Source organism: Cervus canadensis, chromosome 13, assembly GCF_019320065.1.
Source record: "Cervus canadensis isolate Bull #8, Minnesota chromosome 13, ASM1932006v1, whole genome shotgun sequence".
Lineage (NCBI taxonomy): Eukaryota > Metazoa > Chordata > Mammalia > Artiodactyla > Cervidae > Cervus > Cervus canadensis.
The window spans coordinates 4,638,851-4,653,996 of NC_057398.1; the positions used below are offsets into that span (position 1 = coordinate 4,638,851).

A 15,146-nucleotide genomic window follows, 5' to 3' on the forward strand; every position below is an offset into this window, starting at 1 on the left:
CCACGTTTAAATAAGGCGCCGTCTTCTCATTGGCTGGCACTGCTGCTCAGCGATTGGCCCCGCTCGGAGGTGGGCGGAACCGGGGAAGCCCATTGGTGGAGACAGGAATTTTAAACGAGGCAAAACCCTTTCTCGGTTCGCTTCTCTCTCCAGTTTGAGTTTGTGCGTCCGGACGCCTTTCTGGGTCCTGGCAACTGGACGAGAAAGGGGGCGAGTTCTCTCTCGATCCCCGCAGCTCCTCGAGGGGAGGCGGTGGGCGTTCTTGCGGAGGCCGCTCGGAGCAGCCGGGTGTACCCAGAGGCTTCGATGGCTACCTGGCAGCGGGGGCGCGGCTGCTGGGAGTGGAGCCCGCCGGAGCCGAGGCCGCGGGCGGGGCCGAGGGGTCCCCGCACCGAGGAGGAGGCGGCGTCCCCGGCCGTCCTGTCCCTCAGCCACTTCTGCAGGTCGCCCTTCCTCTGCTTCGGGGACGTGCGCCTGGGAGCCTCTCGGACGCTGCCCCTGACCCTGGACAACCCCAACGAGGAGGCGGCCGCCGTGCGGCTGTCCCGCGGCCCCGCCGCCGAACGCGGCTTCACGATCTGGCCGAGCGCCTTCGTGCTGCAGGTAGGAGAGGGGTGCGGCCTCCCCGCCACGCTCCGGGAGCCGGGCTCGGAAGGGGCAGGAGCGGACCTGAGTAAAAGCCGGGTGCTTCCCTGAGATGCTGGTGAGCCCCGGTCCCCGGGGCAAGAGGAAGCCCGGGTGGGCGGGGACCCGGCGGTGACAGCGCGCGCGCCCGCGCCGGGCATCCTTCAGAGCCCTTACCTCCCTTCTGTGACAGAGAAGCGTTTCTCATTGACTTAGGGCCTCGAGAAGATTGGCAGTTCTAGAGGAGTGGATGGCACGTTTACAGTTAATATTCTTATCTCTCATCTATTCATCCATCTATCCATCTACCTGTCTGCATTTAAGATTGCCAGGAGTACTCTGTTTAGAGCAGGGTTTTTAAATTGCTTTCTGTCAGTCATCTTAATACGCGCTTTAGTTTCTGAAGGGAAACTGACTCCATGGAGTGTCAGAGTAACTACTCTGGTGAGCTTTGTTTTGGCCAAATAGCAACAAAACCAAAAACACTTTCTCAGGGTTGTTTTCAACAAGTATGCACACTTTATTATTTTAGTCTTTTTTTTTTCCTTTGCCGTAGTGTAGTTTTAATGGTGATTCAAATTTAATTTTGTGACTGCTGTTTCAAGGATTTCCAGGGTAACTTTTCTGCATTGCACTGGCCACAGTAAGGCTCCCATTCCTGTCATAAAAATCCAGAGTATTTACATCCTTATTTGGCTGCAGTTAGATTGGTTAGAACCTCTGAAAGTGTGAGAAGAAAAAAAAAAATTAGCTGAGGGAGTCCCACTCCTTGTCTAAATAACCACTTCCTAAAGCAGTGATAGGGAGAAGGAAATGGCAACCCACTCCAGTGTTCTCGCCTGGAGAATCCCAGGGACGGCGGAGCCTGGGGGGCTGCCGTCTATGGGGTCGCACAGAGTCGGACACGACTGAAGCGACTTAGCAGCAGCAGAGCAGTGATACAGGGCTCTGAGCTGAGGCCCATTGACTGAAGCACTGGTTCAGCTACAGTTAAGAACCTGCCGTTCCCCTCTAGTTTATAAATGCTTGCTTTTCTTTTTGTGGGAAAACAAATACTTATTTTTTCTATCTACACTATACTTCTGCTTGTTCTTTTTTGTTTTATGGGACTAAAGTTTTTTAACTTTGTTTTTTAGAATTGTACTTTTATATTGTAAAAGTTAACTGTTCTTTTAAACTATATGTTTGTGGTGTTTTATGGTTTCTGCTTTAAAACAAAGCTTGTCTTTTATTAGCTTTTGATTTCCCTCAGCTTCAGGTTTGGATGTGCTGATTCCACTCAACCACTAAGAAAATACATACAAACGATAATGTTTACCTTTTACAGATTGTTCTCAACTCTGTTGCCTTATTTAATCCTTACAACAAACTCATAGGGTCATTATTGACATTAGAGGATAAGGTACCACTGTCAAAGGGTTTGTGTGCAGTGGATCGGAGTTAGGCAGCTCGGTTCACTCTTCTGAGTCTCTATTTTCTCGTCTGTTAGTTGGAAGTAATGCCAGCTGAAGCTGTGCATGGTGCTCAAATGAGAGAAAGCTTCAAGCAAAGATCCTGACTGTGACCTGAATAAATGTTCCCTTCTTAATTTTTAACGAGGACATATGCTCAGAGGGTGAAAACATTTACACATATAGTTTTATTCTTGGCAATTGACACAGTTGGGATTCTCATCCAGGTCTTTAAATCTCGTGCACTTTTGCTTATATTGATTCAAAGACAGGAGGCATAGTTCCTTCCTAAAGACATATGTTAGGAGGATGAGGGGAAGTTCTAAGAACAAGGAGAAATTGCATCAGATAGGCACCAGGAAGGATGGGATGTTTTGAGGAGACTGGTGGTTCTAAATTTGAGGGCATCAGAATCACCTAAGCGCAAAATACTTTGGGGCCCCTCAGAGTCTGATTCCATAGGTGCAGAGGACAACTAGAATTTGCTTTTCTCAGAAGTTCCCAGGTGATGCCTCTGCTACTGGTCCAAGGACCACATTTTGAAAAGCACAATAGTAGAAAATACCTATGTGAACTTCCCTTATCTAAAACACACCCTTGGTGAATTAGCATGTCACCGTAGGCCTAAGCAGCATTTCTCTGAGATGCCTCAACCACTCACATCAGATTTGTCTGGATTGCTTGTAATATGGGAGATTTCTGCTCATCACTCCACACTTGCTAATGTGAATCTCTGGGGTTAAATACAGGAAACTGCATTTTAAACAAGATCTTTTTTATGCAGATGGCATCTCAAGAACCACTAGGTAAAGTGTTATACCTGCCAGAGAGTGACTTCACAGTTGGTATAAAAATAGGTCTACAATACAATGTATCTAGGCCTGAAAAGGAATGAAGGACCAGAGACTCACTCAGGATGTTTTTTGTGGAGCAAATTTATGGATGGCCCTTTTCAAGGAAAAAACTTTTTTTTTTTTTTTGCATCCTTCTTTGTATTCTTATCTATTTTTTTTCCATGATACATTAAAAACTGTATTTTTCACACACCTACTTTTTGCCCGGTACTGTGTGAGACATTCAGCTTATAAAATTGAGGACAAAGGAGAAAAAAAATTTAAATGATCTTTTGGGTTTCTCTTACTCTCCTAATCATGCTTTTTAAAACTGTGATAATACCGGTGTGCTAGAATCTGCCCATGATGGCTGTCATGTAGGGGTTGTGTCATTTGGGTCTGAGTCTTCATAATGACAGTCAGTTAAAATCACCACCCGCCACACTGACCGCTTCCCTTGTAGCTCAGTTGGTAAAGAATCTGCCTGCATTGCAGGAGATCCGGGTTCGATTCCTGGGTCCGAAAGATCCCCTGAAGAAGGAAATGGCAACCCACTCTAGTATTCTTGCCTGGAGAATCCCATGGACAGAGGAACCTAGCAGGCTACAGTCCATGGGGTCACAAGAGTCAGACACGGCTTAGCGACTAAAGCACATCACACTGAATGGAGTTAAGCTGTGTGTCCGTCCTGGCTGTGTGTCACCTCCTGGTGAGCTACGAACAACCACAGGTACCAGGGCCCCGCTTCAGCATCACTCCTGGGACGCCATGGGGAGGACCAGGGCATCTTTACTTTCCACAACCCCCTCAAAGTGATTCCTGTAGCCAGGTGTGCAAATAATTTAACTGGATGGTTTAACAGACTCATTGGTGCCAGTTATAGGAATATGAGTTTCTGCTACAGATGAGTAGAAACTAGCATGAGGCCACTTGCACTTCTTTAATAAAACAAGCCATCCTTCTTCTGTCTGCAGTGAGTGTGATGCTATTTTGATCTGACTGGAAGACTTGGATGAACTGGCTTAATAGCAGCCCCAAAACTGACTCTGCCCCTCCCTCTCTTCACCTCTGGGCTTCTGAGACTGCTCTGCCCATTGCACTTATGGCCACCAGGGGGCGAGCCAGATCCTGTTAATAACCACGCACCTTCCGTTGTCACTGACTACAATTGTCATTTTCTGATTTGTCACTAATAAGGGTGTAAACAAAAACTGCAGAATCTTAGGACTTGAGGGAAATGACAAAAGATTTTGTTCACTGATTCCCAGCTTTAAAAAATTTCCTCCCCAAGAAGAGATGCAGTACACATTTTAAATTGCTATCCTGACTTTATAATGTCTCTCTTAGAATCCAGATAAAATAGTACCACTCTTCTCTCAGACACTTGGCAATGCTTCTGTTCAAAAAAATGAACAGTGATGCATAGACTGACATTACTGAAGGTATTTGAAAGAAAATATATAACAGATCTGTTCCCTCATTTGTTTTGTTTGAGTTACTAAGAGGTTGAAAGCAAGGGGGAAATGGGTAGGGAATCCAAATGAAGACTTACCAAGGGGAAAAAGCAAAATGCTTCATGTTTTATCTCAGTTTTTACACCTCTGAGAGTATTTGTCTCCATAAAAAGTCAAGTTTTGTAGATAGACTATCACCATCACAGTCCGAAAAGCAGGTATCAGTTATAAACCCCTTTTAAGTGTCTCTCAGAACTGACTTGCTCTCAGTGGCTTAGTCTATGAACTGTTACAAATTAAAGAAGGACTTCCTCATGGGAGAGTGGATGGAGGAGGAGAAGGTAGGAAAGAGGAAAGGGGGAGGAACATTTTGAGCATCTTTTTTCCCAATGTACTCTCCTGGGTTACAGGATTAAGCCTTCAATTAAGGATAAAAAGACTTGAACTTCATTTTGGTATGCCTTAAAGAAAATAGGCAAACAAACAAAACAAAACCTCTGAAGCCAACTGTACACCTAAGTAATGTTTACAATGTTTAGATGTGCTAGATAGTTTTCAAACATACAGCAGTCCTCTGCTTCTCTCTCCAGCCTCATGTATCTCAGGTCATTTGCCTTCTCACTACTATTAACCACACTGGTCCTCTGTCTGTCTGGGGTTGTCCTACGAGGCAACCCTAACCATAACCCTGACCCTCTGGTTCCAGGGCTATGCATGTGCTCGTACCTTCTGAACTGCTTCTCCCTGACAGCTCAGTTGGCAAAGAATCCATCTGCAATGTGGGAGACCTCGGTTCAATTCCTGGGCTGGGAAGGTACCCTGGAGAAGGGATAGGCGACCCACTCCAGTGTTCTTGGGCTTCCCTGGTGGCTCAGCTGGTAAAGAATCCACCTGCAATGCGGGAGACCTGGGTTCAATACCCGGGTTGGGAAGATCCCCTGGGGAAGGGAAAGGCTACCCACTCTAGTATTCTGGCCTGGAGAATTCCATGGACAGTCCATGGGGTCGCAAAGAGTCGGACACGACTGAGCTACTTTCACTTAGCTCTGTGTGTCCAGCTCATTCTTATACTTTGTTTTAGCTTAAATATTATAATTATTATAATCTCTGATCAGGCAGTTAGAGATTATAGTTCCCTTCACTATTGCTGTGCCTCTCAACCTTTTTTTGTTTCATTGATGACAGTACTGAGGACTTGTATTTTTGTACTTATCTTTTTACTTAGATTTTGTCATTTCTTTTTATTGAGCAGAATATAGTGTCCATGAGACCAGAGGCCATGTGTGTTTTTCATTCATTCAATAATTTTGTCACTTAAATATTTAACATACGCCACCTCTGTGTCAGGCACTATGTCTGCCATTAGGCACTCAATAACTGTTTGTTAAATAGTTCCTTTTTTAGAAGGAGCTCCCCCTTTTAAATTAAAAAAACAATTTTTTATGTATAAATTGAGAAGCAAGTAGTAAGAATTCACACTCTTGAATTTATCCTAAATAGATAATTTCATCCAAATCTCAGTGACAATGAAATTTGAAAGATAAGCCCTTTAAGTACAAGTGGATCTCAGATATTGTGGGTTCTCATCCAGACCACTGCAATAGAGTGAAAATCATAGAAAAATGAGTCACATGAAGTTTTTGGTTTCCCAGTGCATATAAAATTTATGTATACACTATTCTGTAATTTTTTAAGTGTACTATAGCATCATGTTGAAGAAGATGCTATACATATCTCAACTAAAAAGACTACTACTAAAAGATACTAACAATCAATTGAGCCTTCTGCAAACTATACCTGTTTTGTGGTTGTAAGGTCTGACCTTGATGTTGGTGGCTGCTGACTGGTCAGGGTGGTGGTTGCTGAAGGCTGGGGTGACTGTGCCAATTTCTTAATATAAGACAGTAGTGAAGTGTGCTGCGTTGATTGGCTCTTCCTTTCATGAATAATTTCTCTATAGCCTGCAGTGCTGTTTGATAGCATTTTCACCACAGCAGAACTTCTTTAAAAATTAAAAGTCTCTCCTCTTCAGCCTTGTTCTGCTTTTCCAACTAGGTTTATGTAATATTCTAAATCCTTTGTCATCATTTCAATAATCTCCACAGCCTCTTCACCAGGAGTAGATTCCGTCTCAAACCAGTCTCTTTGCTCATCCATAAGAAACAACTTCCCACCCATTCAAGTTTTATCATGAAATTGCAGCATTTCAGTCACATCCTCAGACACTTCTAAATCTGTTACTGAGTCCACACTTGTACTGCTCACCACACAATAGGCTCTTAATCCTAGAGACAAGCTGTTGGGGCAAGGAGTAGTGACTTTATATGGAAATGCAAGTGACCAAAAAGACGGTGGACTAGTGTCCCAAAGAATCATCTGACCCTAGTTAGAATTCAGGCTGCTTCTTCTTTTGTTTTTTAAGAGGAGGGCACGTGGTCTGTTGTTACAAACTTCTTGGTGTCAGAATCCTTTGTTCTTGCAGCTGTCCCTATAGGTCAGGTCATGATGTTCCCATAAACCCCCAAAGGACAAATGCTGTAATGTATTCTACAACTTTTTAATCTCTATCTTACTGGGAAAGTGTAACACTTAAGGGTCAGAGCCTTGAGAGTGGGCTCTCCTGTATGTTTCAAGCTACCTGCAACATTCTTAGCTTGTACAAAAGCAATGGAATACAAAGTTTAAAGTAAAAGAAACAGATCTACTGTGGAGTGCGATTTATTCTTCCCTATTACAACTCAAGTTCTCTTGCTATTCCTCCCACATCTGCACCTTTGCTGAAGTCTTGAACCCCTCAAAGTCATTCCGGAGACTGAAATCAACTTCTTCCAGATCCCTGTTGATGTTGACATTTTGACCTCTTCTCATGAATCATGAATGTTCTTAATGGCATCCAGAATGATGGATCACTTTCAGAAGGTTTTCAATTTACTTTTCCCAGATCCATCAGAAAGAAGAAGCACTCTCCATGGTGGCTATAGCCTCATGAAATGTATTTCTTAAGGCTGAAATGGAAACTACTCCTTGTTTCTCTGGGTTGCAGAAGTCGTAAAGCTTCCTGAACCTTGATTACTACTTCATCTATAAAACATGCGTCATGAAAGTATCTGCTTCCTACAGATGTGAGATTCAGACTAGTTATGTTAGATACCTGAAACTAGGCCTGGACTATCAATAATGGTGCTATGGACTTTAGAGAAGCTCGTGGGGAGCAAGGAATTTAGCTGATCATTTTTACATTTCTTTCCGAAAATGTCTTTCTCATATAAGGTATTTATATTTGAAATGGAAGTTCTGTACATAGTCTAAAGAAGTGGAAATAATGTGATTAAATTTTAAAAAAACCACTGAACTAAAATAAAGTGATTCGTAGACTCTCTGTTCCACTGCTTTCATATACAATTAAGAGTTTATTATAATTTTATTTTGTTGTGAACTTTGTTATTACTGGTAGCCTTTTTCCTTAGAATGAAATGAGCTAGGGTAGGAAGATACATTTGACTTGTTAAATGTTGGTGACTAACAATTATTAATCCTCTACTGTATTCTCTCTATTGATAATGGGGGTGTTAGTTGCTCAGTTGTGTCCAACTCTGCAACCCTATGGACTATAGACCACCAGTCTTCTCTGTTCATGGGATTCTCCAGGCAAGAATACTGGAGTGTGTTGCCATGTACTTCTCCAGGAAATCCTCCTGACCCAGGGATCGAACCTGGGTCTCCTGCATTGCAGGCAGGTTCTTTACTGTCTGAGCCACCGGGGAAGCCCCATTTGTAATAATATGTAATATGTTTGTGTTGTTATACCTCACTACTGTTATAGTCACTTAAAATATGTTCTTTTGGTTATAGCCTAAAGAAAAAATTGTTGTTTCTATTACCTGGACACCGTTAAAAGGAGGCCGAGTAAGAGAGACCGTGACATTTCTTGTAAATGATATTCTGAAACACCAAGCTATATTACTAGGAAATGCAGAAGAGCCGAAAAAGAAAAAGGTAACAGGTTTTCATCATTCTATAATTTACTCTAGGAAATAATATGTAAAATCATTTTGTTCACAGATCTCTTGAAGTAACATACATAATACTGCCTATAAGTAGTATTAAATAGTTATCAACTTAATCTGTATGTTTTGCTTATCTTTGCAGAGGACTCTTTGGGATGCTATTAATAAGAAGAAAGTATCAGCGTCTTCAAGTCATAACAAGAAGGTTTCAAATATTCAAAATGTGAATAAAACATTTAATGTTTCCCCCAAAGCTGACAGAGTTAGGAGCCCACTACAAGCCTGTGAGAATCTGGCTACAAATGGAAACTCTTCCCCACCAGAAAGCAGTCCTTTAATCCTTGAAGAAAATAAACTCCCCATATCACCTATCAGCCCCGCTTTCCAAGAGTGCCACAGGGAGACCTGCTTGCCACTTCCTATTCGTCGATCTACGACCTACACATCCCTTCCTGCTTCTGAAAATGGGGAACTGGTGAAAGCAGACGGTGCCAACACTGCAAAAGATTTTCATTTTAATGAGAAAGGCATAACTGAAACTTCCTTTGACTCCATAGGTAATGGTAATAGTCAAATTGAAGAGAATGGTAAACTTACTCTTACCCCAAATTATTCTTCAAGTCTGAACATCACGCAAAGCCAAGGACATTTTTTAAGTCCAGATTCTTTTGTGAATAATAGCCATGCATCCAATAATGAACCAGAATTCGTGATGTGTCTCTCACCAGATACGTTTGTGAAAGGTAATACAAGGCCTGTGCTTTTGGAATCAAAAAGGGTACATGAAATCTGTCGGAAAATTTTAAGTCCAGATTCTTTCATAAATGATAATTATGGACTAAATGAGAATCTAGAAACAGAGTCAGTCAACCCAATTCTATCCCCAAATCAATTTTTAAAAGATAATAGGGCATATATACATATATCTCAGCAAACATGTAAATTGTCACCATTATCTACTGGATGTTTTCAGGACTCACAGCCTCCTCAAGATGAGAGAAAAAATGCAGCTGTACCTTGTATTTCTGAATGTCAGCAGTTAGAATCTTCAAAAGCTACTTTTGAAGCATCCAAAGCTTTAGAAATGATGTCAAACTGTTACACTTTTAAAAAACAGAACCAGCCTAAACTTTCAGCAGTTCAGGATATTTCTAGTTGCAGCCGTGATAAACCTATTAAGAGACGCCCAATACTTTCTGCCACTGTGACTAAAAGAAAGACCACTTGGGCTGTAGAAAACCAAATGGAGACTGTTAAACCAAAGGCAAAAAGATGTCTCAATGTCGTAGTGGGTGACTGTGAAAAAGAAACAGATGATCAAAAACAGAAAGATGATTTTCATCCTTTTCTTCCAACTAGAGATTTAATATCGAGTAGACCTAAGAGCTCTAAAAACACAGTAACTCCTCCCTGCAAGGTAGCTTCAGTTGCTCATAAAAGAAAGAGTGAGGGACACACAGGAGATGAAAATGTGACAGTGACAGTTACAGAATGCACAGAAGTACAAGAAGTCAAAAGGATCCATTTTTCTCCTGTGGAGTCTAAAACATCAACTGTTAAACACACAAAAAAAGTGGTAACCGCCTCCTTGAAACGTGTTAGCCACAGAGAGAAATTAAACCTGAAGAAGAAAACCGGTGAGTCTCGTTAATAAAATCTTTCATGAACGTATACCTGTATGGGGGATATTTTCTATTTCTTTTGGTTTAGTAAATTGCTATTGAGAAGCTTGAATCAACTTGTACTTTTAAGCCACCACTTGGCTTAGTGGAAGATGAGTCAGACGTAGAGTAGGGCCGAATTCTGAAATCACTGTGATCTCATTCTTATTTACATTTTTGATGTTTTGTTCATCATGATTTTTCTGCAGTAATTTTTAAGAACTATTGCATTAAAATACTTGTCTTTCCATTTTTAAAAAATATTTTAACATATTTGTTTATTTGGTTGTATCGGGTCTTGGTTGCAGCATGCGAACTCTTTTTTTTCCCCCCCAAACTTTAAAGTTTTATTTTGTATTGGGGTATAGCCGATTAATAATGTTGTGATAGTTTCAGATGAAAGCTGAAGGGACTTAGCCATACATTTACATGTATCCATTCTCCCCTAAACTCCCCTCCCATCCAGGCTGCCACATAACGTTGCGCAGAGTTCCATGTGCTATACAGTAGGTCCTTGTTGGTCATCCATTTTAAATATAGCAGTGTGTACTTAACCTTTCCAAGGTCCCTAACTATGCCTTCCCTCCCAGCAACCATAGTTCATTTCCTAAGTCTGTGAGTCTCTCTCTGTTTTGTAAGTTCATTGATATAATTTCTTTTTAGATTCCACACATAAGGTATGTCATAAGATATTTCTCCCTCTCTGTCTGACTTACTTCACTCAGTATGACACTCTCTAGGCCCACCCATATTACTGCAAATGACATTATTTCAATCTTTTTAATGGGTTGAGTAATATTCCATTATATGTATGTGCCACATCTTCTTTATCCATTCCCTGTCGATTTAGACTGTGTTTCCATGTCCTGGCTACTGTAAACAGTGCTTCAGTGAACATCGGGGTGCATGTATCCTTTTGGATCATCGTTTTCTCTGGATACATGGCACGCAAACTCTTAGTTGTGGCAAGTGGGATCTAGTTCCCCAACCAGAGATCGAACCTGGGCCCCCTGCACTGGGAACATGGAGTCTCAGTCACTGGACCATCAGGGAAGTCCCTACCTGCTTGTCGTGCTGACAGTTTTTTGCTCCCCCCGCCGTGTCACACCCAGGGAAGTACTGAACGTGCCTCGCCTTAGTCCAGGCCCCAAGGTGAGGGCCCAGTGCATGCCTGGCCCCATCACACTGTCTGAGGGGGCGCAGAGGAGGCCTTCACCCAGGGACGGCATTCTCCTTAGCCTGTACTTGGCCGTTATTTGGGATGAAGACAAGGCCCCGAGCTCCTCTTTCCTTTAGGAGGAACCTCACTGTTCCTTTCCCAGCCCTCCCCCGTCCCACCCCTCTCTGCCTCAGAAACTGTCAGGACTAATCCCAGACTGCCTCGGATGCCAGTCAGGGTCCAGGTAGGAAAACAAACCACACAGGCTACGAAACAGATAATTTAAAGGGACTCCGGGACTCACAGGAGATGTCACGGCCGAGCACTTGAGCTCACTTCTCCTTGTGCGCTCCCCAGGGGGAGCCCCCTTCTGCATCTCCCCAGCTCTCTGCAGTGCCTGTGCGCTCTGGACTCACTGCCTTCCTTCGCATCTGTCTTTGCTGAATGCTCCCTCCTCCTGTTCCCGCCCTGACCTGGCCCTCTCCCGAGAACACACCTTCTCTCCTCCTCTGGCCCGGAACCTCCTGGGACCATGGACCACCCACCGTCTCATACCTGCTTCCAGACTGTTGCTTCTTCTTTCTTCCTTGGAAATAGATGACAAGAAAGCAAAGGGCCACAGACAGCTTGAAGCTCAGTTTCCATACCACCCCACCTTGAGTTCTCCTTGTTGTACAGAGAGACGACTGAGAATTTTAACATTTGGCTCATAAGACCTTCTCTAAAACTTCTACTTTATGATGTGTCTTTATGATTTCAAGATCCTTGAAGGAGATCCTTCCAGTACTCTGGCCGTGAGTTCCAGCCTCCTTAGGCCACACTCTTAGAGCGTCTCCCTCGCCAGAATTTCAGCATTTTCTCTAAAAGCCAGTGAATCCGCCTCCATTTCCCCAGCCCTCACCCCTGACCTGTCATCATTTTCTCACTTGGCTTGGCCTCCACGGCTCATCGTAGTCCCTTGTTCCATCTTCGTGCTTTTCTGGCACATTCCAGTTCCCAGGCCAGCTCCATGCCTGAACCTTGCTGCTTGAGCTTTAACTCCATGACCGCTCATCTCCAGGAAGCCCGCAGCTCTTCTCGCCTCTGTCGTCCTGCTTTGTTGACTTTATCTCTCTGCTGCAGACTACTGCCCCGCCTCCCTTTTTGTCCTGAAACCTTGAGCACCTGCTTCCTCCTCTGAGGACAAGGTAACAGTAGCCAGTGTTTGCTGCCTACCTTCCCCGCAGCCCCCGCTGTGAGTGCCTTGCTGTTAGCTCCTCTCACACCTACAGCAGTCAGACAGAGTAGACGCTGTCATGAACACATGTTCAAGTCAGGACACCTCCGCATCCAGAAGCTGAGTCTTTGCCTGAGGTCAGGGGGAGTAAGTGGTCAGGCTGGGGCTCCCCCAGGCAGGAGGCTCAGCAGCTGGTGCTCTGGGTCCTCACCTTCGCCAGCAGCCTGCTTCCTACCTCCCTGAGGACGCAGAGGTGCCTCGGCAAGTCCCACAGCATCCTCACCCGCTGTGCTCCCATCCCCTGCTGCCTGCCCTCCTGTGGCAGCCTGAGAGGTCTGTGCGCCTGAGGCAGGCTCTTTACTAGCAATAGTAAAGACCCCAGCCGTCTACACGGTTGTTGTTTTAGCAGCTGCCTTTCCCATGTCTCCAGGGTTTTACTCCCTATCGGGTCATTTCTGATTCATGCACAAAGCGCTGTTCTTACTTCCATCTCCCCCAAAAAACAGACTTCTCATTGATACCACATATCCATTCACACCTGGCATCTTTCTGCTTTTTTGTAAACAACACTCCTTGAAAGAACCTACATGTTCATTTTGTGATAGTTCACTGATTCTGTATACTTTTCCATGTAAACATTATGCTTGAATTAAAAGGTGCTTTTTAATGTAAAAAAAAAAAATCACTTTGAAAGATGCTTTTATTAGCTGTTTCTAGTTCTCCTGTTTGTTGAAGTCACTTCAACCAGATTTTGATGACTCTAGTAAAACCTTTTTTTGTCAAGGTCATCAACACCTCCACACTGAATCCAGAGGTTATTTCTCAGTCTTCATCTTGAACTATTAGGCAACCTCTCTCTTCTGGGACCGCTTTACCCTGCCACTCCCACTTCCTCCTGGTTCTCTTCCTGCCTCCCTGGGGGCGCCTCTATGTTTGTCGCTCCAGCCTCTAAACTTTGAGGTACACGAGGACTCAATCACTGAAACTTTTTCACACTTTTGCTCATTCCCTTAATGCTTTCAGGCCATCTCACAGCTTTCAGTACTGCCTCTACATGGAGGCCTTCGTTTTACATCTCTAGGACGGACTTCTCATCTAGACTCGTTTATCCAACATCTTTTATTTCCACTTGACTGTCTCGTGAGCATCTTTACTTTGTCCAAAAGCAGCCCTTTGCCATCCCCAGTCCTGTGACATCTGTCCCCGGTGTGTCAGTCCAACACACTTCTGTTATGATCTCCTCGCATCTCAGGCCCCAGACCTTGGGGTGTCCCTAAGTATGTATCTCTCCTACCCTTTCTCTAGAAATTCAGACAGTCTGCCTGATTCTAAATTCAGCCCATCAACAAATCCTGTCTTCTTTCCAAGTGCATTCAGAACTGGGTCACTTCTCACCATCACTGACGGCCCCATCCAAGCCTATGTCTCTGCAGGTCCCCTATCGGATCTTGCCTTCACCCTTGCCTTCTCTGGAGTCTATTTTCCACTTAGCTGCCAGGGTGATGCTTTTACAATATTCATCAGTTGGATTCTAACCTGCTCCATTTCTATACCCCCGATGGCCTTTCATCTCACTGGAAGCCAGATTCTTACAGTGACGTGCAAGACCCTTTAAGGTCTCCAGAGAAAGAAGTCAGTTTTTCAAGGTGCATTGATTCAACTCTGATAAGGAACCTACTGTGTGCTATGCATTGTTCTAGGCTCTGTGGATACTAGGAGAAAAGACATCATTCCTGTCCTCAGCAGCTCCCAGTCCTTGGAGCTATGCCCAGGGAATCATACTTGGCTTTATGGGAATGACACGAAGATGTGAGACGTTTCCAAGGAAGTCTCCCACAGAACAAAATGGTTGTAGGCGGAGGGACTAGCTTTTGCAAGCCTTCAGAATGAGGAACTCCTCATATTTTTAGTTTTTTAGTACGTTAAGATGGAAAGAAACTTATAACCTAATAGACGTTATGTAACAAATTGGTCATATTCCTTATTTTGACCATTGGCGTGGATTTGCAATTCTTCTAAGTCAAAGCTAAGCAGACTCTTTCTCTGAAGGTCCAGACAGTAAATATCCAGGTTTTGCAGCATATGTGACCTCTGTCACAGCCACTGGGCCCTGTCATTGCTGACGGGGAAACAGCCACAGACAATGTGGACATGAGCAGCTGTGACTCCATGCCAAGAAGACTTTATTTATGGACACCGAGATCTGAATTTCATATCGTCTTCATGTGTCATGAAATAAAACTGTTTGGAGGTCTATTTTGTTTTTAAGTAGTGTTCAAAAATGTGAAAACTTCTTAGCTTGCAGATATAGTCCGCAAACAGCTATGGGTTGGATTCTGCCCTGGGCCTTAGCTTTCCCGCCTCTGGCTTTATTGTTAATATTAGCTCCTGGTTTGTATGGAGCATCAGTGCAAGCTGGTGTGAAACCCACCTTTGAGGGAGTGAACTGCGCTAGGACAGGTTATTTTCCTCTGTGACTTTCCTGTACTTTCCCTGTAGGTGCCCACCCCCCACCCTCTACCTCCTGTAGGTACCCCCACCATCTACCTCCTATAGTTACCCCCACCGTCCACCTTCTGTAGGTACCACTCACCATCTACCTCCTAAAGGTACTCCCCGCCGTCTACCTCCTGTAGTTACCCCCACGGTCTACCTCTTGTAAGTACCCCCCACCGTCTACCTCCTGTAGGTACCCCCCACCATCTACTTCATCACCTGGATAAGGCCTGGGAACCTATCAG

The 15,146-nt window shown here is 44.0% G+C and overlaps 1 protein-coding gene across 1 annotated transcript in view; it reads left to right on the top strand.

Annotated features, from left to right (window-relative positions):
* The first annotated feature begins 117 nt into the window (after window positions 1-117).
* ASPM (assembly factor for spindle microtubules) overlaps window positions 118-15,146 on the top strand; it is a 61,543-nt gene continuing 46,514 nt past the window's right edge. Inside the window, 3 exon segments of the mRNA XM_043485345.1 lie at window positions 118-603; window positions 8,215-8,358; window positions 8,512-10,006. Of these exon segments, the coding sequence (XP_043341280.1) occupies window positions 307-603; window positions 8,215-8,358; window positions 8,512-10,006 (1,936 nt within the window). The 5' untranslated portion in view covers window positions 118-306.